General features: G+C 45.2%; 1 protein-coding gene across 1 annotated transcript in view; it reads right to left on the bottom strand.

Moving 5' to 3' along the window:
- Window positions 1-1,707: 1,707 nt before the first annotated feature.
- The window catches only part of LOC119172858 (acetylcholine receptor subunit alpha-like), a 286,303-nt gene continuing 260,060 nt past the window's right edge, over window positions 1,708-27,950 (bottom strand). Inside the window, exons 4-7 of the mRNA XM_075893625.1 lie at window positions 21,868-21,977; window positions 18,433-18,613; window positions 8,504-9,415; window positions 1,708-7,234 (exon numbers count right to left, since the gene is read on the bottom strand). Coding sequence (XP_075749740.1) covers window positions 7,046-7,234; window positions 8,504-9,415; window positions 18,433-18,613; window positions 21,868-21,977 — 1,392 coding nt within the window. The 3' untranslated portion in view covers window positions 1,708-7,045. The remainder of the gene's footprint in view (window positions 7,235-8,503; window positions 9,416-18,432; window positions 18,614-21,867; window positions 21,978-27,950) is intronic.

The following is a 27,950-nucleotide window of genomic DNA, read 5'->3' as shown; positions in this document are numbered from 1 at the left end:
CCCCAATAAACTGCATTGTCAAGCCCATTCAGTCATCCACAGTCTAGCCGCCATCACGGCCGTAAGGCTGTTCACATCGACTGACTGAAGCCGCACTATGACCCACCAGTCATGCCTGCGCCTTAGGTCACCAGAATGGCTCCTTTTCCGCGGGGAAGTGATTTTCACAATCGATAGGCTGCAACTAGCAGTGTCAGCAAAAGACGAGGAAGTGGACCGTTATTGGTGTTCGTGATTGCTCTGATTCGGATTGCTAATCAGTTGACCCGTGTTCACTCTTTAATGAACTCGTCACTGACTCAACGCTCAACGCGTACTATCAATTTATACAATAAACTGACACAGAATCACCTTTAACACTGACGCCTACAGTACAGCCGAACACCGCATGACAGTTCAGGTACGCCTAATAAGTTCATATGTGTGTAAGAGTTGTATCATAAGTTTCACACACAACGTCAGTTCACACTGAGACAAAGCATTACAAATAAACTCACACTATCTCAATATTGCACGTTTCCTTTACTATGAAGGCAAAAGCGACATCGTATGCAGTAGGTCAATGTTTCTATAATACATTTGATTCTTCAGTAAGCTATTTGAAGGGGACAAGCACTCTCTTTGAAGACCTGCAGTTGGTCATGGACCAAATGTTTTCTTCACTGTGAAAGGCCTCCTACCTAAATATAGCAAGTTTGCTCGTAGCGACTCTTCCAGTAGATGAGCACCCCGTTCACACGGTAGAATCCGGTGTCTACAGCAGCAGATAGATAGATAGATAGATAGATAGATAGACAGATAGATAGATAAATAGATAGACAGACAGATAGATAGATAGATGGATAGAGATAGATAAACAGACAGACAGACAGACAGACAGACGGACAGACAGACAGACAGACAGACAGACAAAGAGCTTGAATGAAGTTCTGAGGAACTAGCCGGGAAGGACCCGCTCTGGCTAGTCCCTCAGGAGTTTATTGAAGTTTGCTTTCTTCTCACATGTCCCAATTCCACAGAAATGGCGTTTTTGCTCACATAACTTTTTCACAGCGCCATCGACAAGTAAACGTGGTACTATATTCTGAATGTTTCCACCACTGAAAGCTGCGTGGTTATCGTGACTTGCGAAGAGTTTGCGTCTTTTCATTCAGAGCCTCCTCATGTGTGCGCTCTAACGACGATGAAAGACGTTGAAGATATTTGAATTTTTTGAGTCGCACTCCGATTGGTTCAATTGGCGGCAGCAGCCGTAAGCCGACTAATCATGCCGACTCTAACCTATGTTGTGTAACGCATCCTCATAAATAGAAGTTAAATGTCTCAGTGTGAACACACCTTCGAGCGAATCAGATCGGTCCCACCAGTGACGTCCTACACAATGCCACGTCTGAAGACTACGTGGATGAAAACTCGGCGTGGCGGCGCACTGCTCTCTCTATTGATGCGCATATTAAATTTTTTATCATGAATTTTATGCCTTCCGCTCAGCGCTCAAATGGGTGTGTGAATTTTCGGGTGCATCTAGGCTTGATACCTTCCAAGAGAAACCCAATGAAAACCATTTCAAGCTTCGCTATCTTCTGTGAAGTGTGTTCGTATGACAAAGATCACACAAAGATAATTGGCTGAGGTAAGTACTTACAGTTTGAAATGCTTTGTCACTGAAATTCAGAGCTTGAGTATGAAGGTAGATGACGAGAGATGTTTCAGTGTTTACCAAGATACTTTATTAACCAGTAAACTTTGAAACAGGCAAGATAATGCTGACAACAGTTCACACTCAAAAACACTATAAACATTTACTGAAGCTTCACCAGAACACAGTGGGGATTTGTTCAGAAGAAAAAAAAAACATTGGTAGTTTGTCTCACATAAAACAATAATACGTTCGCCTTGAGGATACATATATGTCTTGTCAAAAAAAAAAAACGGTATCAGTGCGCTGTCCACACTCCCAATTCTTGCGGTGAGCGAAAAGTAGATATGATATTGTCGCAAATAAGTCTTTGAAGGCGCTTCGTGAATTTATGTTGGTGACCTCGCCACTGACTTCATTCCTGTGCACTGAAAATTTATTCACACAAAGAAAAGTGTTCCGCGGCTTAGCAACCTTTCTCCAAAATGTGTTGAATCAACCATCTAGCCCACCCGTATCAGGACATGCTTCCCTTATGAAATGCGCCGGTCAAATTTCTAAAAACAACACGTTGGCTGGACTATGTAATTTCTGAGTGTCGAAAAAACCGGAGCACAGTTTATAGAACCGTGAAATTAACGGAAAAAGCACGAACGTGGAAGAAATAGGAGCGTGTGTAAATGCTATCGAATTAAAAACATCCTATGAAATAAAGGTATATGTGCAGTATAGAGGGCACCACGGTGACGGCAGGAGCTAGAACATCACGTAAATGTTATAGCTATGCAAACCCACAGCCAAATAGGTATCTTCAAAGTTTCCCACACCCCAAATCTGAAAGAGGAGCTTTGAAAACTCAAGAGATCTGTTTAGTTGAAATAAACTGTGTGCGATATTCGCTCGCCGCACATAGTTAATTGGACAGGTGAAGTCGAGGAGGCATTGGTAGAAATGGCCGCCGGACTGTCATGACATTCCAACCAAAACTGGGCTTTCGCACAGCAGTGACATATTTACCAACTTTCGCAGTATTCTAGAACAGAAGAACCCAAGTGTAAACCTCGTAAAATAAATGTCAGTCATGTCCTCAATCACCTACATTACTTTCACGGAATCTGAAGACTCGTTGTTGCGAGTGTTGTCTTGATGGATGATGTTTTTCTTTTTAGGTGTCTGGTGTATAAAGAATAGAAAGTCGGCCATATGCACATGCAAGTCGAAACAATGTTGAAGTCGATCAGCAAAACATACTCCAAGCCGAATGGGGGATAACTAGTTCAAGTGACAAATGATGTTAACATGTTACCAACGATAAACTCTGCCAACAGGGCCACGTTCCAGCTCCTTCAGTCTGATAGTTTAGTCAACCGTATTTGGATGATCAGTGTATACAGTATGCTCGGTGCGTATGGATTAACATAAAAGCGGATACGCAACAGGCAGAGCACCGTTGTTAATAACAAGGGCTGTTTGAAGTCAGAAACTGCCCGAACAGCTTTCTAATTACTTGGCTATTTTGAGTCCTTTGTCAGCGCTTTTGCAGTGACAAAGCTGATTGCCGACGTGAAGAAAGCTGGCCAACTAGCTGAAAGACTGGCGTCAGAGCTGGGCTATGCTGGTGTTTCTTTTGAGGTTTCTAACATTCGCTCAACGGCAGTATGCAGTGGTGTTAGCTTTAGTTTATCGTTGACCAGCTCTCACGCATTAAACACATTAAACTAACAGAAACTGTGGATGACACTACAATTCCTAATGTATCGGGGACATGCTCGCACAAGTGTAAGCACGCGCTTACTTCTGCGGCTCCACTCATGTTCACCATTACTATAAGTATTACATTAGACCTCTATACTCACGTCTACCCACACGTATTCCGAAGCAATATCGTTCATAGAACATTTTAATGTTTAGCGATCAGAGGCATGAATTGCGTAGGGAAATAGGAGTGCCTTGAACTTCCCCTACACCAACGTTTACAGAGAAGTTCTTGATAAACATGTTTCATGATGTATTCTCTTTCAAAAAAAAATGTCCATACTGATTTGACACTATTCATGAATATAGTACTCGGAGCTACTATATCGAAAGCCGCCTCGAAGAGCACCCATTATGTGGACATTTACACCACGGTTGAAAAAGGTTATACTAGGCTGACGAACCCATGAGCCGACTCATTTGGACTCACTGAGTCTCAGATCGAGCCGTGAGTCTGGGTGAGTCCGAATAAGTAATATTTTGGCGAGTTGGAGACTGAGTGAGTTTGGTTAAAGAAAAAAGTTCGTGAGTGTGCGTCCGAGTGAGTCTGGAACAAGGAAAGTTTGGTGAATTTGAGTCCCAGTGAACTCTGAGTTCAAAATATACTCAATGAGTGAGCTCCACAATTATTGCCGACCTATGCTTCTGCGTCGCGCTTATTCTGTTTGAAAAAATAAACTCGACATGTACATCGAAAGAAACAATAAACATTTGTCTTCCACTGTGTTAGGAAAATTTTATGTTTTGAAAAGGTTGTTAACTATTCGAGTACTTGGTATTGAATATTCCTTGCACAGAGTGTTATATACGTACGCACCCCTGTGACTATTTATGTAGAAAAGCCTGTGTTTATGCTCCCATATGAAACACCAGTGTCTGCCTCTCTATTTCTCTCTCTATCTCATGTGTATTTGCTTTGCAATGATACGTGTATCTAATCTGACCGATGTTTGAAGCCTTGTTGTAATCTTTATTTTGTATAAGCTTTCTCCTAATTCTCAGAAATTGGGTTGTGTTCTTGTGTTTCTTTTCCTTTTTTTTTGCCAGTGCAGTCGCTCAGGGTGAATAATGTATGGTGTGGTGCTAGAGGCCTAGTAAGGTGACTCATAATGTCGCTTTTCGTCTCCTGCACCACGGCAATAATGTATTTTTAAACAGATACCCTAATAATTATACAAATAACAATAATATATTCAGCTTGGCCCAGCTCAGGATACAATAGCTACCCTCTCGTATTCTTGTACGCCAAGGTGGATCGGTGATTACGGTGCTCGGCTGCTGTTTCGAAGGTCGCTGGTTCGATACCTGCTCCGGATGTCGCTATTTTGGTAGAGGCCAAATAGTAGAGGCTTGCATACTGTGCGATGTGAGCGCACGATAAGGAGTTCCAGATGATAGAAATTTCCGGAGCTCTTCACTATGGCGCCCCGCAAAATCATATTGTGATATTGGGACATGTAGGTGGAGATATATTATCACCCTCTGGTCCTTTATTTTACACGTGGCTCAGGTTAGATTATGTAAACGAGACCTAAATAAACCATTCTGACAGGTGCAGCGTAAAGGAGACAGTAGGCACTCATGTATCCTTAGTCACGGTTTGGTAGTGCTGCGAATCTCTTGAGAAAACAACCCGGGGTAGAAGCTGAGCAACTCAGCCAGCTTTTTTCTACTTGAAAACGCGAAATGAAACGTTATAAGTACAGGCAGAGATACACTAGAAAGGAAAGGTGATTTATTGTACGGGCAAGTAGTGAGAAACGGAAGGTTGTTCAGAGTGCACTAAGAAATAAGAAAGGGAAGGTACGCATTAAAGAAAAAAAAGAAAGAAAAACAACGTGCGAAACGATGGCTCGAGGTTGCTGGAAACTGTGGAATAGTGAGCTATACTTCGGCTATGTTCACGAACAATCTCCACAAACTTCTTTAGTGGGTTGCAGGGGCGCCCCTGCGATTACACTTCACTCACGTAATAAGAACACGTTGCACGTCACAATAACACCTCGAAGAAGAGATTAACTCAAATACACACAAAACAGCTGCGCAGGTATTGCGGCATCAGTTTTTAGTGCGACTGCTCTGATCGAAAAATACATCAACATGGTGGTACCCTTGCTCTGCCGACTTTAATAACAGTCTATGAATGTCTGCAACATCTCAATAAACCTGTAATACTTGATAACAGTACATAGAGACATTGTAAAAATATTGTCAAAATATTACTTTAAGATGTAGCTAAGCTAACGCTGTGCCCGTGAAAAAAAGCCGGTGCCCGGAATTATTGGCCTCGCAAGCACCGGCTAGAAACGTTTTTCCGGTCCCAGTGAAAAGTGGCGCCTGAGGGCATATTGAACGTAGTCCGCTGGGAAGAATTCTCGCGCATTCAATTCAGTTGTTACGGAGTCCTGCACAAGACAAGGTAGAGCACATAATACACCGAACAACAATCTATGGGCAACGTTTCACGTGCTATACAGTGATTAACTGCAAGGGTCACCAATTCATGGTCGGAAAGGTCTTTGAGAAAGTTGTTCGCGAATGAAACGAGATAAAGATATGACATTCAGTTCAAAAGCTTGCTGTTTCTTTATCCTCCTTATAGATGCCCATGCACGTCACACTGCGAAGAGCAAAATGAGACTACTATTTCTCAGTGTCGCTGATACGTTACCGAAAAGACATCGCGTACACATATAAAGTTAGACAAAGCTTGAGACGCCCTGATAAGACGTCTCTAAGGATGGAGTCCCGATTTCTAGGTGTTTGTCATTGCTAGATTTTCGCAAAATATGTCGCAGAGGCCTTTTTTGGCAAACTTGACATTGCTTACTCAAAAATCTATAGGCTCTCCTGGACCCTAATTCTACTAGCAAGAAAGGAGGACAGATGACGTGGCAAGCAAGCAAGTGTAGACATCGAATTACGCACAGCGTGAACGGTCGGCTTTGTACTATATCGGACAAGGTAACGTCACACTTTCGGTGACCGTACTCTGTGCGATTCTGGGCAATGTCAAGCTTTCGCCCTTTGGTGGTCTATTGGAAAGCCCTATTATGTTCCACCATTTCATTCCGCTCTACTGAAAATGATGCCCCCGCTGTCTATATTTTTACGCCTGGCTTTTGTAACTACCAAGTGCGACTTACAGACAAATGGGATTGGTCATCTGAAATAAAAGACAAAATCAGGCGAGGTGATGGCATCTTGGCCTGTAGCCAGGCATCTTTTCTCTAAAGGTAAGCGTGGTCCTGTTATATGGTGACCTTTACTGGATGCTAAACGTGGGATTAGGTAAGGTGGCGTTGGGAGTTTGGTTTACGGGATTGGGGAAAGAGGGTCCCGGCATTCTTGCACATTGGGAGGTGCGACGCCTTGGCAATGAGTTGTGCTTTCTACTTTCGTCTTCATTGGTCCATCGTGCCGAGGCAGTCATAAAGTTGGTGCCGCGATGGCTTTCTACGCGTTGTGAGCACAGATGGCTGACACTGCTGCAGGATCCATGGCAGCTTGAGAAGACAGGCTGTGCTGGACCGGATGCATTACCTATCATCCTCGCTCTTAAAATATAAATAGTTCGAAGAAGAGCCATGGCTTGGGCCACGCAGTTCATGTCATGTCTGGCAGCAGTGATCTTTGAAACGGCCATGCTCCCTAGGATTGCTGTCCCTTGTAAAGTACGCTAAGGACCTCAGACAGCCGCACGTCGATGGGCTCACGTGTATCGTAGAGCGTGGGTGCGTCCAAAATGATGGCGCATGTGCCGACAATGACGGCTGCTGTGAAAATCCACAAGAACAGCCGGTCTAGAACCATGGCGACGTACTTCCAATCTTCCTTCACCTGAGGTGAGAAAAGGCATATAGAACGAGCCTAAGTGGCACTCTTTTTAACAGTACAAGCATTCAGCTAGAATTGTTATGCAGAAAACCTGAAACTGGTAACGTTTATAAAAAGTCAAAGAAGAAACTCACTAAGATAAGTGTTAGTAGATGATGATCGCTCATTAGCTAGCGACAGTGAATGCGCAATCATTTGTTGATTCGATCAGTTATCAAGAATCCTGTCTCTACGCATCGGCTCTGCAAAAATCACTGTGTACCCGTGTGCATGTCTCTGGCTAACAATGAAGTTAAAAATTCGTATTTTTATCTGTAAAGAATGCTTTTTTTTATTTTCGCAGAAGGACAACTCAAAGCAATTCAAATGATGTTCTTCTAAAAGACATACACAACCATGACGAGCTGATCTTGCTATCCTATTGCACCCAACAGTTTGCCGTAGTTAGAAGAATCTCGACATACACCTTAATGCAACGCATGATTGTTGAATATTTGCTGCCCGAGTAACTGCCAGATGGTGCCCTCATGACCCCAATAAATAATCCTCAGGATCTGACTACGCGTAAGATTTCTTTCATGAAAGCTCCCAGCCATTTGCGTGTTGGTTCTGCTATTATTATCTTCAACATCACCACTGGTTGAATCATCACCGGTTCAAACAATGGTAGCGCGAAATGTCTTGTGAATATGAGCCCAGATAGAAGAAGCCAGAATTTATTATGGTAGTTTGGTCTGCATAGAAAATTCTGCCGGGACAGCCATGGGCATGTTTCTCATTAGACTATTTGGATAATTTCTCAGCTGGGCTCAGGAGGGAACACCGACTGAGGTGTTGCATGCGTACGGCTTCTAAAGTGGGACAACACGCACACTTGGTAAATGGAAGCTTTAAAGCTATAGGACCCCTACAAAAAACCATTCACTAGAATATTTTTCAAACAATAATTTCAGACAATCTTGTAGCTCGGAATATTACTGGCTAAGCTCGCTGATAAATCTCAAAACGGCTCTCACGAACTGATAGCTTTGTGAATTCTACTTGAGGACGCTTTGCTTTCTGTCTTCATTTCTTACATATTATAAAATATATTAGGCATAGATATTAACCAAAATATATTCATGTTGATATTTAACTCTCTCGATAAAGATAGTAGGAAGAGGTTGAAAGTACGTGCTGCTGTTTGACAATGCTCGTGCGACAAACGTACGTATATACTAAACAAATCACAATACGAAGTCGACCGGTCAAAAATACGCGAGAAACGCTCACCTCGAGGTGATCCTCATATCGACGCGTATGGTCGGCTATGAAGTGCACGGACTCGAGCGCGCGCTGCAGCTCAGGGCAGAAGTGGAGCCTCATGCCTGGTGCGCCACCAACCAAGGGCGAAGGTGGCGATGGACGACGGTGCCCTGCGGAAGACGGCTCGGTCGCATAGTCCGCGAACGTTTCGCTGGCAGTTCTGCGAATACCGTGCACCTTGCAGACGATGGGGCCCTCTTCTCGCAGATAGACGCCTTCCTCGAATCCCGGACCCGGCGACGCACTCGTAGAGGCAGTGGCGTACGGGTCCCGCGCCGTGTCGGTGCCGTTGCAGCTGGGTACCACTAGCTTGAAGAGGGGTTCTTCCGGCGCGGGACGGGGTATGCCAAGCAGGCGCGGAAGTATGTGGAGGAACACCTTCTTGACCCAAGGTGCCATGCGGTGGGTGGATGACGTGCGAAAGTGCACGTTGAGCACTACCACGGTGACGCATATGGAAAGAGTGACCAGGACCATCGTGAAGAGAAGGTACTTGCCCAGCAGGGGAACCACTAACGACGCGGGCGGGATTATCTCGGCCAGCAGAAGGAAGAAGACGGTGAGCGAGAGGAGGATGGAGATGGACAGCGCAACCTTCTCGCCGGAGTCGGACGGCAGGTAGAAGACCAGCACCGTCAGGAACGAGATGCCCATGCAGGGCACGATGAGGTTGACCGTGTAGAAGAGCGTCTTGCGGCGCATGCTGATGTTGAAGGTGATGTCGATGTAAGGGTGTTCGCAGCACGTGTAGTACTTCTCGTGCCGCACCGCGGGAACCTCGAGGATGTCCCACTCGACGCTGAGGTAGAACTCCGTCAGATCAACACCGATTTCCACCAAGCTTTGATTTTGCACCTCGTCCACGTGTCGGAGGTCCACCTGTGATGGGACATTATGAATGATTCGTGATGTACTGCTGCAAAATGTTGAAATGAATAATCTTAAACCCATAGGAATGCTTTTGTCAAAAAAAATGTGGTACTTTCGGAGTCGGCGAAAATTTTTATCTTCACGCCTACATAATAAACCTCTCACCCTATTTTAGAACCTATCTCCTTTTATCAGAGCTCTATTAGGGTGCTGAAATCAATAGACGACGCACATTATCCGATTATTGTGGCTTATGAGAGCACCCATTGTGCATTACTATTTATTTCGGCTCTTGGTGATATATTTAATCACAAACAGAAATAAACACTGGTGACTGCGTTCCCCACCACAACAGCAATTTTTTCAAATGATATGCGATTCAATTAGGCGGCAACCATGTTTGATTAACGTCGCGCCTTTAGTTAGTTTTATGAGTTACAAAAACAAGTTTCTTTCCCCGAAATATATCAGTATGTTTTCTACAATGCATATCCAAATATTATGAGCACGTCGCACTTTATCCTACAGCGATAATTCAATTCAGGAGCAGTATCATTAATGCACAGGAGCAGTATTTAGAATCACACACAGGAGCAGTACCAGCTGCGATCATTCATACACTCAGCTGCATCAGTTACAACAAGAAAACACCAGCCATATATGTCCCTGGCCACCATCACACTAGCTAGCAACGTTTGCAAGCATATGCGAAAAAAATAGGTGCCCCTCACTCTCAAGCTAGCCGTAACCTGCGTACTTCATGAGTCGCGAACACATCAGAGCGGTATTAGACGGTACGCATAGGTGCGCACATGGAAAGGGGAAGAGGCGTTATTCCCTTTAACTACACTGTCGAAATTTGGGCTTGTTGGTGCATTGTGACGACTGAAAATAGCGCTAAGAAACGGGGACACAAGAAGAGGACACACGGCACAGGCGCTAAATTCTAGTTCTAGTTGCTGTATGATTCTAGTTCTAGTTTAGCGCCTGTGCCGTGTGTCCTCTTCTTGTGTCCCCGTTTCTTAGCGCTATTTTCAGTCGTCCCTTTAACTAAGAGAGAAGGGGGCGCAAAATCTGCCCCATATGTTGATTTAGTAGCGGGGGATAGGGTGCTTTGATGAATTTTGTCATCCCTCGTGGGAAACCCTGCTCACGTTTATGACGGCACGTATGGGGCATGCAACTGCAACATCTGCGCGCCGTATTTGCTCGTCGATCTCTCGTGTCTTGCGAAAAAGAGGTATCGCAGGTCATGGCAATGCTCGTCTGATGCACGCCGCGCATCCTGCAACATCTGGGATGGAATCGGAGATTAGCAGTGGCGCCGAGAAACTCTTCGGCCTGTGCAGTGTAACAAAGGTTGACATTGTAACGTGACGATACCTAAATTGGCCACTGGAGTGCGGCTACATCACCACGCTGCTCTATTCAGGGTCACCTATGAAGCTCTGCGACTTGTAGTTACTATGACGCGAGGGCGACCGATGGCTCTCGAGCCATAGCTTCTCTATTATATTCGACACTGAATCATGGTGCGTTCGCGGGAATTCCGTGACGAGAGCTTTCGCCAAATTCAATGGTCCAAAGCGGCGTTGTTATTCATAGATTCTAGTCAAATGGTCACACATGCACACGCGCGCCCAGTTTCGTGTAAATTAGCACGGCCTTTCCCACTCCTTCTCTTTAATCTTTTTAAATATGTTCTCCTTTTCCCTTATGCAGAGTAGTGAAAAGTTCCTCCGGCCGACCTCACTGCTCTTCTCACATTAAGGCGCACGCTCTACTTCTCGCTTTTTGATTACTCAGTGACGCATTTGAATCACGGTGAGCGCAAGAGAGACAAAAAAAAAACTATTTCTTACAAAGAGGCTTACAAAGAGGGTTCAGCTAAATTAAGCACGGCGCAGTGAGTGCTGGAACGAAAAATGCTAGGTGTAACCTCAAGAGACCAGAAGAAAGCAGAGTGGTTCCGGGAACGAACCGGTGTCAAGGGTATAACAGTTGAAATCAAGGAGAACAAATGGACATGGGCTGGGCACGTAGCACATAGGCAGGATAACCGCTGGTCATTAAGGGTAACCGACTGGATTTCAAGAGAAGGCAAACGCACGAAGGGGAGACAGATAGTCAGGTGGGCCGATGAGATTCAAAAGTACGCAGGTATAACGTGGCAGCAGAAAGCGCATGACCGGGTTGATTGGCGGATTGTGGGAGAGGCGTTTGCCCTGTAGGAGACGTAGTCAGGCTGATCATGATGATGATGATGATGATGATGATGATGATGAGACACAAGACACAAGACACGTGTTGCTTATATCTGTTCACAAGATAATCAGTCTTTTTTTAAATCTCTAAACATGAACTAATAAAGAACGTCTAGTCAACATTTCAGGCCCAGAGTTTGTACATCAGAGAAACACGCGTCCTTAGGTTTGATCTAATGCCATAGTATCTAGTTCTAGTAGGAAATCTTATGGCTTGCGACACCCCTGTCATACAACAGTATATCCTGACCATTCGTGAAATTGCCGCTCATTCCAAGAGTTGGTCCAGGTCCGATCCCAGATTCCCCACTTTGGTGATCGATGCGAGGCTGCACAGAAGTACCAAAGAGCACTTCGCTATGTGTGAACCCTGGGTTACAAGTTCGTTGCAAGCTGCGAAAGGACGGGCTTTCGCAGGACCGACAGGTTTACTCAGTTTGTCACCTGCTCATTCTAGCGGACGTCCTAATTGCCATAGACATTACAAGCATTCACAAGAAGTCTGCGTGAAGGATCAGGGCATCTATAGTGGTTTTACGAGGTGGTTATAAGCAGTGCGTGATAATATCCTGAGCTCATAGTGACATAAATAATAAATAAATAAATAAGTATATAGGTACGTAAATAAATAAATAAATAAATCTACTCAATTTAAAGAAACCAAACATTTACCAAAGAAGCCAAAAAGTTCGTGATTTAACGAATGCGTTCCATCCTCAGGCACACACCCATAACGCTCAATGTCATCATCAACCCGAACTAAGGAAATAATTTGGTCACAGAATGCGATTTAACAAAGTTTTTCTTAAATAACTTAGTAAAAAAGCAGTGGTATAATCATGAGATGAAAAGGTAAAGTGCCTCAGACTGGCTGGCCGACGTGTCGATAAGAGGACCTATTTTTTTCAGTCCTTTGAAAAAGATAGGTCCTCCTACCGAAACGTCGGCCACCCAGTCTGAGGCATTTCACCTGTTCATCGTATGATTATCCCACTACGTTGTTTGTTTCTATCTGTCGGCTACCATCAAGATTTTTGAAGTAAAAAAACGCAGTTTTTCCCTTTGAAATCGGACATACAGGTATTTCTTAGAGCGTGCGCTAGTGCTATGGCGTCGAAAGGTCGTGACGATGTAGTCACGTCTTCAGCTTTATTTTTGCAAGGCTGTACGCAGCGCCCATGCACGGAATGGATTCGATAGTCGGTGGCACTGTTATGCACCTGATGGTGCTAGGGATAGCTTTGGTTGATTTCGTCCTCGTCATTTTTTTTTACTTCGCTCTCTTCTTTCCTCTTTCTCTCCTCTTATCATCTATTCCTCTGTTTCTTTACTTCTCCCGAAAAAGTGGGTATAGGCATTGTGCCCCTCCAGGTGGCAGTTGCCAGCTTGCTCTCTCCCTATTTCCTCTGTGTCTTTGTGTCTCCGTGTATACAAGTCAAATAAATAAGTAATAGTTCACGCGGCAGGCAGCTCCGTGTACCAAAACGATTACACCATCTCTCGCACAAAGGAAGCACGTGTAGATGCGAAGCATCGAGCGCTAACGTTTACACTAGCGGCGGCGTTGATGCTGGGGCTCATCGTGGCGTTGCGTAAGAGAGAAACCTGGGGAGGCGCAAAGCACGCAGTGACGGACCGATGCTTCGTACTAGAACATGGCCAATCGCTGCTAATGGGCGATGAGAGACAGGCGACTCCGATTGGACGCAGAGACCCACAGCCTGCTTTTACTTAACGAGCATGCTGCGAATGTTTGTTGTTCAACAACGCGCATGAGAAATCGCCCACCGGCACTACCTTGAAGGTCGAGATCCAGAGCTTGTATAAACAGGGATTGAGGTGGCCAGGAAATGGTTGTGCAGCGCGAGCACTCGGCTTTTTCAATCAAGAAACTCGGTAGCAGATAAATGAGTGATTCTCGAAAGGAGGGAAAAAAGCACCTAATTTGTGTCTACCTCTTGAGCGACACGGTGAAATGCCTTTTAGGGGAAGATAGAATAAAGATAAGGAAAGTAAAAGGAGAGGAGAAGAAGCAGTAGGCGCGTCACAGGTCACGACAAGGGAATGAAGGCTCCTGCCTTAACAGAAGCCAGCAGTGGTCGAGAGTCCTGTGAGGGGCGTCTCGATGGTGAGGCGGCACGTTTGCCCCACAGCAGCAGGGCTCTCAGTTGAGCAGGGTAGATCCTGGCTGCTTCGGCGTTGCGAGGCGAGAGAGCGGAGAGCATCGGCGAGAAGAGAGAGGGGGCGCGCATGCGCATCGGGGTGTAAATGCCACGGGAAGGAATGCCTAGAGGAGAAAAAGGGTGGAGTGAGCGTTGGTCAGCAGACACTCCCTGCGTCAGCGTTGCAAGGCGAGAGAAGGGATCGCGTAGGAGAGGAGATGGAGAGCGGACGCGCATGCGTAGTAAGGCTGGTTACGCCACACACCGGATTGAGCTAGACTCTAAGCTGCTTCGCATGTAATAACTCTAGCGCAATGCTGACTTCGTTAAAATGAGTTTGGAGTATAAAGATTGATTTGTGGGGTTTAACGTCCCAATACCACCATATGATTATGAGAGACGCCGTAGTGGAGGGCTCCGGAAATTTTGACCACCTGGGGCTCTTTAACGTGCGCCCAAATCTGAGCACACGGGCCTACATCATTTCCGCCTCCATCGGAAATGCAGCCGCCGCAGCCGGGAATCGAACCCGCGACCTGCGGGTCAGCAGCCGAGTACCATAGCCACTAGACCACCACGGCGGGGCGTTTGGAGTATAAAGAAAGTTCTACTGCTTTTCAAGTCCACATCACGGTACGACTGTGTGGTACGCCTTTGTAAGGTCTCAGGAACAATGTTTACCCTCGCCGTTCCTTTAATGGGCCTCTACGTTAAAGTTCCCGTTCATTTTTTTTTATTTTTTGCATTTTGCGCCTATCAATATGCGGCCACCATGACTGGGAACCGGACCCGAACTCATCCACTTAGAGTCTCAGCGTCTTAGCATCACCTCCATGCGCAGCGGGGAATCACCCGTAAGCGCTTGCGTGCCGGAAGCAGAATTGTTTGAGATTCTTAGTGCCGGAGCCACCAAACGGCTTGCATATACAATATATTGCGTTTTTCTACACTCTCGTCGCGTCACACTTCTACAATGGAATACGCTGGTTTTCTCCAGCTCACACATACATTCTATTGACCCTAACTTAAGCCTTCGCTTGCCATACGAACTCTACCATCGAGATTAAACTTTCTTGGGTCACATGTGATTGGGAGGCGCATTCACGAATGCATACTATCATTTCATTGAAATGGCCAACAGAGCGGCAAGCACCTCATGTGCCTGTTGAGAAGACCACTGATCCCATTTTATGCCAATGCCCATCTTATGAGACTCAACTACGTGTTCTTGGAGCCAAACTCCATAGTATTAATGCAAGACCGATGCCTGAAAAGAGGATCCTGGGGCCTTGGCCCACGGCTCCGGACATGCACAGGGCTCCGAAAGTCCTACTGAGCTACCTGAAGGCGACTGGACTGCAAGAGTGTCTATGAACTAAGAGAGCGAGCCGGCGCTGTCTATGTACCGACTGTTATTTTCATTTTTCTTTCTCGAGCTTTTCTTTTATTATCCCCCTTTCCCGTACCACACGTGTAGGGTAGCCAACCGAGCTATAGCTTGCTCAACTTCCCTGCCTTTCCCCATTTCTCTCTGTCTCTATCTTTCTTCTATATATATATATATATATATATATATATATATATATATATATATATATATATATATATATATATATATATATATATATGCTCGCTGAGGTGGCCGCTAGCACCCAGAAGAAAATGGGAAGTGCATAAAATGACCTAAAATTTAAAGGACCCAGTGGCTAGGGGTTTTCGACGCTAGAATTTCTTATTTATTGCTCTCACCTGCGGTACATGTGTATAGTTGAAACAGCGTCAGACGCAAAAAGTTGACTTGACTGCCATGCATGACTGTCAAAAACTTCACATAAAACGCGTTGCAATTAATGTCGTGCCCAACGTTTCTGAAACCCTGCAATGGCTTGAGAAAAAGTTGGCAGCAAGGACGGAGAGCTGACGCCGCGGTTTTGAACAGGATCTGAGAAACTCAGTGCAACGGAGAATAAGTTTGATTGTGACAAAGTGGCCCATTATATTCTCGCATAATTTGGCTGTCAGGCGAAAAGGATGTCAGAAAAAAAAACGGCGCTTGCACTGCGAGCGTAGCTTGATATGATGGCCGTTCAGATGACGGTAATTATGATGTAACGTCCCCATCTATATTATAACTAGAAGCCTGCGCAGGATGTTTTCACGTAAAAAAAATGTGTGGTTAAAAGTCACACATAGAGAAGAAAAGTCCGAGACGTTAAACGTGGTAGCACCGAGTTGCCTACTAATATTGTGTGGAACGAAAGAAGGAGAAAAGAAAATATTGAGAAAAATCACAACACAACCAGAGTGAGCATGCATGCTAATAAGCTTTAATACTTCACGTGCAGTCAAAAGTGCTCGCAAAGCAACGATGAAAGGTGATTAACGTTAAAATTAATGACATATGGTATGTCTTGCCTAAGGCATAATTATTATTGTTTCAGGAAAGAGTGCCTGGGCCATCATGACAAATATGACGTTTTGAGTGAGAAAGTGACCCACGGGAACTAGTTTGCTAATAAATTTTAATATCACTGGCAACAATAGCTATCGGCTTTGGTGACCTTAGAAGAGTGACCTCGCGTTCTGAATGCTACGACGCCTAACCAGGTATAGCAGATTTAACTTTTTTCACGACAGGCGGTTCCCTTTGGAGACATGATCGTGAATCAATGCGAGTTGCTACGCATTCATCTACGTCATCTCCAGAAGGTTCTATGTTTAGCTTCGAGTTAATTTAACTTTAGGTTTTGCAGCTGAGAGTCGAGTGAAGATGTCCAATACAAAATTAACTGGTGATCTCAAGGAAGCCATGCAGGAAAAAAACAATGAGTCAAAAATTGAACTTGAGAACAATATATCGCGTTACTTTTGCGAATCAGGGGACCCTCACGTGCCGTTTTTTAATGCCCTAAATTCTCCGCTGCCTCAGCATACTTCTGCACCAACGTCTCCCAACTTTTGCTTTGTCGTTAGCCGCGCTCCAAAGATGCAGAGTGGTTGACGTGACTGGCAATTTTTTTGCAAAAGCATGTAGTGATTGACTTTTCGATGTAGAGTGTTCTTGCATGCCATGAGATTCGACTACGTAATGACGAGTTTATATAGTGGACGTAGTACACTCAGGCACGCAATGTCCCTTTCACTTGCCGTGTGCACACAATACAGCTAACGCTGCTTTAGGTCACCTGGGCCTCCAGCCACTTGATCAATGCAAATGTAGCTTGTCTACAGATACGCAGCAGAACTTTCGAAGCTAGCTTTCCTGCACTACAAAATTCCTGCACAATGGTGGTGTGGTCCATCTTTGCTACAATTGTCAAGCACGGTGTAGCGTTTTACGTGTTTCCCCAATGTCAAAGAGGAGGGCAGACTCGTCGTGCACGACCGCGAGCACGCGTCACGATATGTCTCCCTCCATCGAGACACGTTGACATATTTTCTTCCAATGTGCTTCGAGTAGTCGATATATTCCCCTTCGCGCTGCCTGTACCGAGCTTCCTAGTTAGCTCAGCTGGTAGAGCGACCACCCGGGAAAGGCGTTGGTACCAGGTTCGATCACCCTAGACGAATGATTCAGCAACTAAAAATCTTACTTTCTGACAAGTGCGCACTGACTTCCCAGTGGCGTCAGGCTACAAATGGGTGGTTGTCAATTATGCCTTATTCAACACCGCACTACGGCCGCTTTCGGTAGACTCTCTTCACTGTGAGAAAAGTGCCTATATACACTTTCGCGTGCTTTAAAGGTGTAATTGTCATACCAATTACGTTTTATTTAGCTATACACGTGGCTAAATAAACTTCAATGCACCGTGTAAGGCACTATTTTTGAGATTGACGAGAGGTGAACGTCTCCGCTGCAGCCTTATGTGGCAAGCGCCAAAATCTAAGTAGGTGATTTTCGCTTTCCAGCCGTTTTAAGCGAATATCGTCCGCTATACCCAGCGTTTTGATATCCGAATAGCTTGTTCCAGAAACGTTCCGTGTTCGATCACTTTTCATCACCTCGGTAAACCTTGGAACGCCACTTGGTAATTCCCTTTGAAAGTACTTCCAGGTCTCTAGAAACTGAATTATCCGAGGATTTATGTCAGTCGATTTGCTTTTTTACAAGAGAGCTGTTATGATCAAAGTTTCGTCCTCTGTCATAGATGGAAAATTAACACCATAAAGAACCAGCAGGCACTCAATATCCACCCAAGCATTCCCTACAGATGATTAACAATAGAAGCTGGAACGTGTGGCTCTGATGTATGCTCGCAACGTGTGTGACCCCTTGATATTTATGGGTCCAGGGCTTTCAGTAGCAGGATTTGCCAAATTTCTGTAGCACATATCCACAATAGGTGTTTTATAACAGAGCTGCTATAGGAGTTCCCCAATAGATAGTAAAAGTCTAGTCAGGCCACTACGAACTACGTGCTCACCAGATCTGCTGTGACAAAGCTCTGCGCGACCTATCCGCACGCTCCACTAATTTCTAACAAAATCTGAAATAATGATGGAATTGCGTACCTGACAGCGTCCCAGACTTGACATGATTCTCATCGCACTGCACAATAAAACAAGCTGGGGCGACTAACCTGAGATGATCACTCACCTTGAATCCGTCGTAAGTCCAAGATCCGAACTTCATCAGGCACGTCTGCTCGTCGAATGGGAAGAATTCTACGTCGATCTCGCACGAGCTTTTGTAGATGGCCGGCGGCTTCCACTGGATGCGACCCGTGTAGTTGAGCTGAGCCTTCGTGGACAGCGTCACCTCGAAGTTGCCATCAGCGCTGCGAGGCACAAACGCCACCAATGGCGAAACATGGCGCTTAGCTTGTCAAGCTATAAAAAGTCACTCGTGAGAGTGACAAAGGTTACAAAAGGAGCGAGATAAGGAACAAAGCATAACGCAACAAACTAACGATTCATGGTTTCGACAAACAAATGATATGTAGGGAATTCATAGCACATGTGACATAACAGATCGCGCCTTCTCATCGCCCTTATTCGCTTTATGAAAATTCTTGTCAATTGGATAATTACTTACAGAGCCGAGGATAGTGCTATGAATAATAATAGTAATAATATCAATGCTATCATCAATGTAATAATAATAATAATAATAATAATAATAATAATAATAATAATAATAATAATAATAATAATAATAATGCCTGGGATATAGCGTGTCAAAACCACTATATGATTATGAGAATTGCCGAAGGCTCCGGAAAATTGGACGACCTGGGGTTCTTTAACGTGCACCCAAGTCGAAGTATACACGAGCCTTGAACATTTACGACTCCATCGGAAATGCAGTCGCAGCAGCCGGGATTCGATCCGGTGACATTCTAGTTTGTCCTACAACCTATTTTCAATATTATTAAAATTTACGTTAGAAGTAAATCTGCTGTTTATGAGCCACAATTAAAATGTAGGTTCAGGGCACTGCCTACTGATTTTCTATATTCTCAAAATGGTTAAGTATTTGCTCCTGTAGTCTAGTAAGGCAGATATTCAAGTTTCGTTTTTGAATTTTACGTGTTTTTTTGCAAGATGTTGCAAGACGTATTGAGATTGAGTCCTCTGTCGTTACTCGTCAAACAATCTCAACAATTTTCAGCCACTGCTCATTTCCCCTTTTCCTTCCCTGCTCCTTCTATGAGCTTTCTATTCCAATTTCCTAATTCCCTAACGCAGTGCATGAAATCTGATGATTTTCTGGTTAACCTCCATGCTTTCCGTCTTTATATATTTTTCTTTCCCAGTGATAGACCCGAACAGCCTATGAGAATCGCACATACAGTCAGCTAATTGATAAAACGGTGAATAATTGACTCATGCCATCTCAATACTGATTGTTGCAGCCACTATTTTGAAGTATAAGTGGCTTGAAGAATCGCAGTTGCTACTGGTGAAATGAAATTTTAATCGAAAAAATTGGTTGTTGATGAAACACTAGCGCAGTGGCGTTCAAGGGATGGGGGGAGGGAGGAGTATGCAGACACCTTGGCCAACACCCATTGTGTGTGTGTGCGTGTGTGTGTGTGTGTGTGTGTGCGCCCATATTTGTGGGTATGTGCGTGCGCGCCCGTGCATGTGTGTATGTGTGTGTGAGTGCGTGCGTGAAAAAGGTGTGCTTTTATCAGAGTCTTCCCATGTTCTGAAGAGATTACCGAGGTTAGAACAATAACCTTATAGCACTTCACCCTTAGAGCTGTATTGACAAGGCAGACGTGATCGCGGACGGATCAGTCACGTGACACGTGACGTAATTAGTATCCCTCTGCAGCCACCATTCATACAACAGGGAAGAATTCACGCCACATGCGAAAATTTCGGCTTTGGTCCCGAGGATCCCAACAGCAATTCGGGCTTCCATCTTTTCATGCATCAATTCGTGCGGACCAAAGCGGGCACGCAGAAACGGCTTACGTATGATGAAGTAATACGGAATCCGCAGGCTTTAATTACTATTTGGCCCGTCAAGTGAATACATCTTAATAGGTCCCGGCATAAAGGGTAACCAATGAGTCAGTTTATTTTGGTAAGCTGTACTCTAGTGGCGTTAATTTCGTTGTCATAGGCTTATTAAACCGGAACGAAAACTTAGGCAATATGCTCAAATCCCTTGGTGTCCACAAACCCCCATTTGAAAAGTTCGCGAGTCTGATTTTGGGGGCCTCCGAAACCCGTTCCAGAAAAAAAAAAGTTTTCTTCTGAGGTACACTATGCACCGTTACAGCCAGAGGCCACTTTCGATTTTTTGTATGCCTTACGGCATATTTATTTTTCATTGCGGTGGGGCTGCTTATGTTTCCAATTTTCCGTGAGATGGCCGTAAAGCTTTGGTTGCAGTTTTCTGCGACATATACGCTCGCAGGCATACATTTTTTAGGGCTTGCATATTTTGTTAACTAGCATATTCACAAACAGGTCGAACAAGGCTACAGGACGGGCAACTTATCCACAAGCTGCTCAGTTAGAGAGTCGGCGCGGCACAATAATGTGAGCATTCTTTGCCAAGGAGGAATAAGAGGCACCTATTTCACGCTTCATGTTTAGTCAATTTACGAGCCCCACTTCAGCTCGCTCCTGAGGCCCCACTCGATCATCCCTTCTATCTGCCCACGAGGAGTCCCCAAATCTATGTTTGAGAACCACTGCAGTAGTGGCTAGAAGAAAGGGCTCAATCGTGCGCACTTCACTTTTTGTTTTGTCCTATTTTGTTATAACTGTCTGCTGTGGAGAGGTTGAGGTTCATATTACCTCGGCTACTCTATTCCTACGAATTGTGCAGCGGAAAATAAAAGAAAATAGTTACCCATTATAAACAATGACCAGCTATGAACACAGACATTTATGTTGCTGAAACAGGTTAAGTTAACGTGGTAACGTACAGTTTGCTTGCATAGGTTCACATTGCAATAAAGCGTCCGAGCGCATACAATTATAGTTCTAGTTCCCCGTGGAAATATGGTGGCGTTTGGCCTTTCACACAACGCGCAACACGCAAGCTGCTAGCTGCTGTACCATCTATCTGCACTCTTTGCAATGCCGCAGCGGGAATCCGGAAGGGAATATTTGACCTTGCTCTGAGCAGGGAAGAGCAGCTTAGGTATACGGCCGCATAAATATCCAATCGAACAGGGCTGATGCGAAATCGATAATGAATGCGCATCGTTTCTGCAGAACTGATATACAGAAGTGTGAGAAATTTATGATAACGCATAACAAGCGTCTTTAATACGAGTAAGACATTATCCCTGCGCTTCAGCGTATATTTCATAACTTATATATTCATTTCACCAAAACCGCGATCGTCGTAGCTTGCTTCGCCTTCCTGAATCTATGAAAATGTTCAATGGCATTCTCTTAAGCGATTATAGAGCACGTAAGGAAGATGTTATATCTAAAGACCCAAAATTTAAATAGGACTAAATAATTAAAACTGCTGTACGTTTCACAAGTTTGCTAGAGCAATAGGTATGTCGTAGGCTAAGCCCCCTTAAAGAAAGCACAATGTGAGACAGAGTGAGCATACTTGTTATAGAGAACAATGTCTGGCCTCCAGATGTGGTCCGAAGGCACGTGCAACATGTCCACTCCACCGTAGTCGCGAGGGTCCCAACTTAGCTTGTAATCGTCCCAGTACTGCGTGAGCGAAGAGGTTGTCAATAGTTATGTATAGCCAGTAATCGGAAATCTCATTGTTCATTCACTTTTGCTGCGTTAATGTTCACAAGTGCAAGAGCAGAAAGCTGTAGTGAAGTCAGAATAAACACAACAAGCAACAACCACGCCACGACGAGAGGTTTAGCTTAACAGCTATCTTCAGTGCCCTTCGGACGTCTTTGTGCAAGCTGCAATTAATATTTTTAGGAGGGGGGGGGGGTACAAAACGTATACAGGGTTTGCCCGCGAGGCAAAGCAAAAGGAGGACTTACACCTCCTGATTAGGCCTTACCACAGTGAGGCAGCAGAAGCAATGGATTTAAAAACCAGAAATAAACGTCAAAACATAATGAATGAACAAGGACGCAATCATTATTACAGTAAGCATATAATCACCAAATACAAAAGTAACGCAATGACAGCAACGAACATATTGCAATTATACAATCACAGTAATAAAATAGGCACGAATGTCGCCGTATATATTAGAGTGCGGAAGTTCATGAAGAACTCTACCATGCGAGTGAAAATGTGTAGAAACCCGACCGCCTGTAGCTTTGCAATGCAAGCATGTCGGCTTACTTCTGATATAAAAGCTAATTATTCAACTTCGGTAAACTGGGTGGTCGACAATGTTGTATGTATATAACAAAACTGCATGCATTCTCTGCACACATTTTGTGCATGCCAATTGCGGTATGCAATCGCTGAATTTTTCTTTTTCTATTTTTTGTAGCCTTTCTTTTGTTTTTTTTTTTGCGAGCACACGACGCCGTAAAAAAGCCCGACCAATGGGTCACTAACACCTTACCAGTAAACGTCTAATGCGACGCGTGTCGTAAGGAAATTTTTCTCGCACGCAGTTTGTCAATGGGTCGGTGTTGGACAGGTCATACTGTGGGTCTCATGCAATGCGACCGCCTTGTATAGCCGCAGGTAAAGGAGATTGACTTCTACGACTTGTCTGCGCAGGCTTGACGCTTTAGAGCCGTTGGCCAGCCGGGGCTCTCGATGACGCAAAGGGAACGAAAACGTAAGACAACATTTAGGTGCCTGTGCTTGAGCATCAACTGACATGACTGCGGCGTTGCTTGCCGCGAGTCAGACCACTCGATAAATGCAGAAGCTGTACGAACCGGCTTATTACTACGACCTATTACCGTAAATAATTACCGAAATATTGCGTAGCACTTTCTCAGCCTTCATGGACTAGCGGCCCTCCTATCGTCAGCAGGCATTGTTGTATGCACAGCAGATAATTTTGTAACTATGTGACTTAAAAGAAAAAAAACTAGAGCTGGTTAACCCTGAGTTCGATCCATGGCTGGCAAAAGCTGAAAACTTCAGCTATACAAAGCGAAGTGGGATCATAGCATACCCATGAATACCATAGTATAGCGTGTAGTAAGAGGAAAGGTATAGGAGGAGTGATGTGTAAGTGAGGAGAATGAATATGAGGCACATGTAGGATAAAGCCTCGGAGTCAAGTATTGTAAACTGTAGCAAGGGGCTTGGGAAGGGATTTGAGGGGACAGGACGAGCGATGCGTGAGTGGAAGGCGAAGGGGAGAAGGGAAAGCACAGCATAGCCAAGTATACTGTAGCAAAGGGAAAGAAAGAGAAGTGAGAGTGAGGAGAATGGAAAGGGGAACGCGAGAGGTAAGTCATTGCACAGCCTTGTAGAGCAACTGCAAAAAAGACTGCGCGAAAAAGAGACAAGAACACAGAAGGCACACGCACAAGCGCGGTACGCGAGCGTGTGCCTTCTTGTCTCCTTATCCCGCAGTTTTTGTAGTTATGGATTACCAACCCGCTCAGCTTTCAATCATCTTGTAGAGGGGAGTATATCGAACTGATGGAACTAAAGGTGAGGTTGAGAATGGAAAGGAGATAAGGGTAAACCAGAGTACACCCTCGGAAGAGCAAGGGGCAGGAACAGGAAGTGAGCGTGAGGAGAAATGATGTGAGGATGATGAGGAAGGTAGACCACCAGTTTCGCCGTTTCCTTGGTCCTCGCGCTTATTGTGCGTAGCTGTTCAATTTCTTCAGTGCGTAGCTGTTGTGTGCGTAGCTTAGTGCGTGGCTCTTCCAACAGGTGCGTTTTTTTTTTCAGTTTTCGCCTGCTCTAAGGCAATGACCAAGGTAAGAACAACGTCTTTATAGCCCTCCATAGAGTGTAAAGGGACACTAATTCAGTTTAGTGTGAAAGTTATACTCTAGTTTTGCTAACTTCTTTGTCACAGGCTTATCAAATACAAATAGAAAATTCGGCCGATATATCCACTTTTAAATTCTGCACCGAAAGACGAAGTTTTTTCTGAGTGGAACGCTGGCTTTAGTCTCTGTTATTTTTTCTAGTTTTTCATTAGTGCTTGTGGAAGACGCCGTTTTTCTGCCTGCGGAAATGGACGTAGAATCACCAGGGCCTCCACCCATACCTTCCAAGTCGTCTGTGGCCACTCTAAGAAAGCGCTCCGGCCACCCAAGTGACGTCGACAGTGAGGACACGCTGATATACTCTACGGCCAGTGATAAGAGCTCCATTGAAAGTGACTTTGTGCCCGTGGCAAGACGCAAGGCGAAGAGGAGACTACTTACGACATCTCCTTCCCAATGTAAGGCCACCCCAAATATTCAAGAGCCACCAGTTCACACTATTTTGTTTGTCCCGCTGAATGCCGCTGACAGCATGAACCGACTTAATCACCAGGTCACGTCTATGTCACTTGAGGCGCTCGTTCCTGGACAAATAACAGACGTGAGAATCAATGACCGCAAGAATATTCTGGCGATAGACGTTGCGCAACGTACTGCTCTCGACGTATTGACCAAGGTGAATGTGCTGGGGAACGTCAACGTACGTTCTTTCATACCAGATAGCAAGGTTTCTCGAGCAGGCGTTATCTACAACGTCGACGCTTCTATCAGCGATATTGATTTTCCCATTCTAATCAAACCAGTGACGGAAACTACTATAATCTTGCAAGCCCGCCGTCTCGGGAACTCACGACGCGTGAAACTAGTTTTCAAGGGTGACAGTCTCCCAATTCAAGTAAGAGTTGGTCATTTTCGACACACAGTACAACCGTTCGTGCCGAAACCTCTTCAGTGACGGAATTGCTGTAAAATAGGACACGTGAGTGCTATTTGCACAAGTTCTGCTGTGTGCTCCCGATGCTCGGAGTCGCACAACACAGAAGCCTGCCAAGCAGAACATCGCAAATGCGGCAATTGCCAAGGTCCTCACGAGGCGTCATGAAAGCAGTGCCCAAATGTGAAGAAGGAGATGCAAGTGCTGAGGCAGATGTCCAGATACGGTTCCAGCCACAGGGAGGCTGCTGCCGAAGTGCGACGTTGGCGTTCACCCCATAGGAAAACTCCTCGGATATCCTCTGCCAAGGCCAGGGATACACCGCTTCCCCATATCACGCACTCACCACCACAAGCATCTACAAGTGCCAACAACAAGCATCCTCAGAAAGACGCAAGAAACATTGACCGTGACGTGTGGCCAGCGCTGCCGTCAGTGACACCGACAGTAGAGCCCCTGAAAGCTACTTCAGAGCGAGTAAGTCGTGACAGTCACGATAACGAAATAATAGACCTAATTAAGACCCTCATGAAGACGATTCGAGTACTCCTGAATAATATTCAGACTTGGCTGCCCACAGCGCTCTTCAAATATTGGACGCTTTGAATTCAATGCTATCAAATCTAGAGAAGCATCATGACTCTTTCTCTGCAGGCCTTCCATAAACAAATGAAAGAGGCATCAATTTTCCAATGGAATGCCTGCGGCCTTAAACGCCGCATTTCGGATTTTCGACCATATGTTTTCAAGAATCAGTTTCCTATTATCGTAATTTGTGAACGATGTCTTCACAATGCTATATAAATTTCTAAATGCGGGGCTTTCAGATCTGCAACCCGTAACGGAAACAGTAAGGTCTGTTTATATTAGGTGCAAACTCACATATATTAAGCATCCAGTAACACAGGACGACAGCAACCAATAGGTGTGACTGACAGTTAAGCGTAAGAACGTGAACTTTACGCTAGTGGCAGTATAATTTCGCCTTCAGGCCGCTTAGACCCAGCAAGATTAAGTGCCATTACATCAGCGACACCTGGGCCATGGATTATTACTGGTGATATTAACGCTCATCACCCGCTGTGGGGAAGACAGAAGATGGACCGTCGGGAAAGAAATGTGTCCTCCTTTGCATCTGACCACCAACTATATTGTTTAAATGACGGCACACCCACGTTTTTACGGGGTCTGACATATCGTAGCTGTCTCAACCTAACTTTTGTGTCAAGTAGCCTAAGTACCAAGGTGCAGTGGTTTGCGGACAATGAAACGCATGGCTGTGACCACATCTCCACCCTTATAAAGGTCAAGGGGCTAAGCAAGTCGTAGATTGCGTCGGCTTCAGGGATAGACTGGTCAAAGTACAGATCATCCACAGAGAAGAGAAATGCGAGAGAAACCAAGAAAGTTCTCTTGAAAGCCTAGAAGGTATATTGAAGGCCGCTATTCAAGAAGCAACGTTTATTTGTGGACCTTTGCCAGATTTTTGCAAATATGAGGTGGAGTTGGAGCGACTTTGAGCAATCCGTCGTCGCGCCGAACGACGTTATAGGCGCACGAAATCCATCTACGACTTGAGGGAAGTGAGACGTCCACAAAAGAAGATTCAACGTCGAATCAATGCACTACAGTCGCCACAATGGAGGTCACTATGCGAGTCGCTCGATCCCCACAAACCTCTTTCGCAAATATGGAGAATAATCCGCGGTCTACGAAAATTGCCACAACACCATCGCCCGTTCAAAGCCGAAGTGAAATCGATGTAGCAGAAGACTTCTGTGCCAGGGTTGCAAACAAGGGGTCCGGGATCAACATGAGTAACCTACGAAACGCGCCGGTGTCCAGAGACACTCGGATGGACAATATGTTTTCTCTAGAGGAGCTTCAGGCAGCATTGGCAGCGTGTAAGCGCTTGTCATCTCCCTGGACCTGATGGAGTCACTTACATGGCCCTTGCTAACCTAGGACAAACAGCTCGGCGTGCCCTTCTAGCTGTGTACAATGACTCGTGGAGCAACGGTTTGGGTCCTCCTTCGTGGAAGTGCAGCCGCCTTGTGCCCCTGCTCAAACCAAGCAAATTGCCTCTGGACATGGCCTCCTATCGCCCCATCGTGCTTGCCAGCTGTTTTGGAAAGATGATGGAGAGAATGGTGCTGACTCGCCTGAAGTGGTACCTGGAACATAACAATATATATCCCGATGTTTTGACCAGCTTTCGACGCGGACGGTCTTCCATAGACAATGTTGTTGACCTTTTCACGTCCGTACAACAGCAGAAAAGCCTAAAGAGATTATCAGCGGCACTTTTCTTGGATATTAAGGCTGCATATGACAATGTACTACATGAAACCATCCTGGACGCCTTGGGCAGCATTGGATTGGGAGGCCGCGTTTACCAATGGATCTACAGCTATTTGAAGGACAGAACCTTCTTCGTTCAGACAGAAGATGGTGCAACAAGGCACCATCATACTTATTGGGGCGTATATTAAGGTGGGGTCCTAAGCCCCATACTTTTTCAACCTTGCGCTCATCGGCCTCGTTGACGTCCTGCCACACCACTCCGTACATCTGTCGATATACGCGGACGACATCTGCATCTGGGCATCAGGTGTCACGCGTACACGTACGAGCCAGGCTTCAGACGGCAGCTACACTGATGTCAAACTACCTTCAAGGATGAGGACTGGAACTGCCAACCGAGAAATGCTCACTAGTTGCGTTTACGCGCAAGACAATGGCGCCATACCGCATCAGAATTAATGGACACACGATCAGCTACCAAAAGACCCACCGTTTCTTGGGAGTAATAATAGATCGTGACTTGTCTTAGAGCCCTTATATCACTCACACGAAGAAGAA

The sequence above is a fragment of the Rhipicephalus microplus genome, chromosome 4 (assembly GCF_043290135.1).
Source record: "Rhipicephalus microplus isolate Deutch F79 chromosome 4, USDA_Rmic, whole genome shotgun sequence".
Classification (NCBI taxonomy): Eukaryota; Metazoa; Arthropoda; class Arachnida; order Ixodida; family Ixodidae; genus Rhipicephalus; species Rhipicephalus microplus.
Note: the sequence above shows the minus strand (reverse complement) of the source record. Positions and strands in the feature narration are given on the sequence as shown.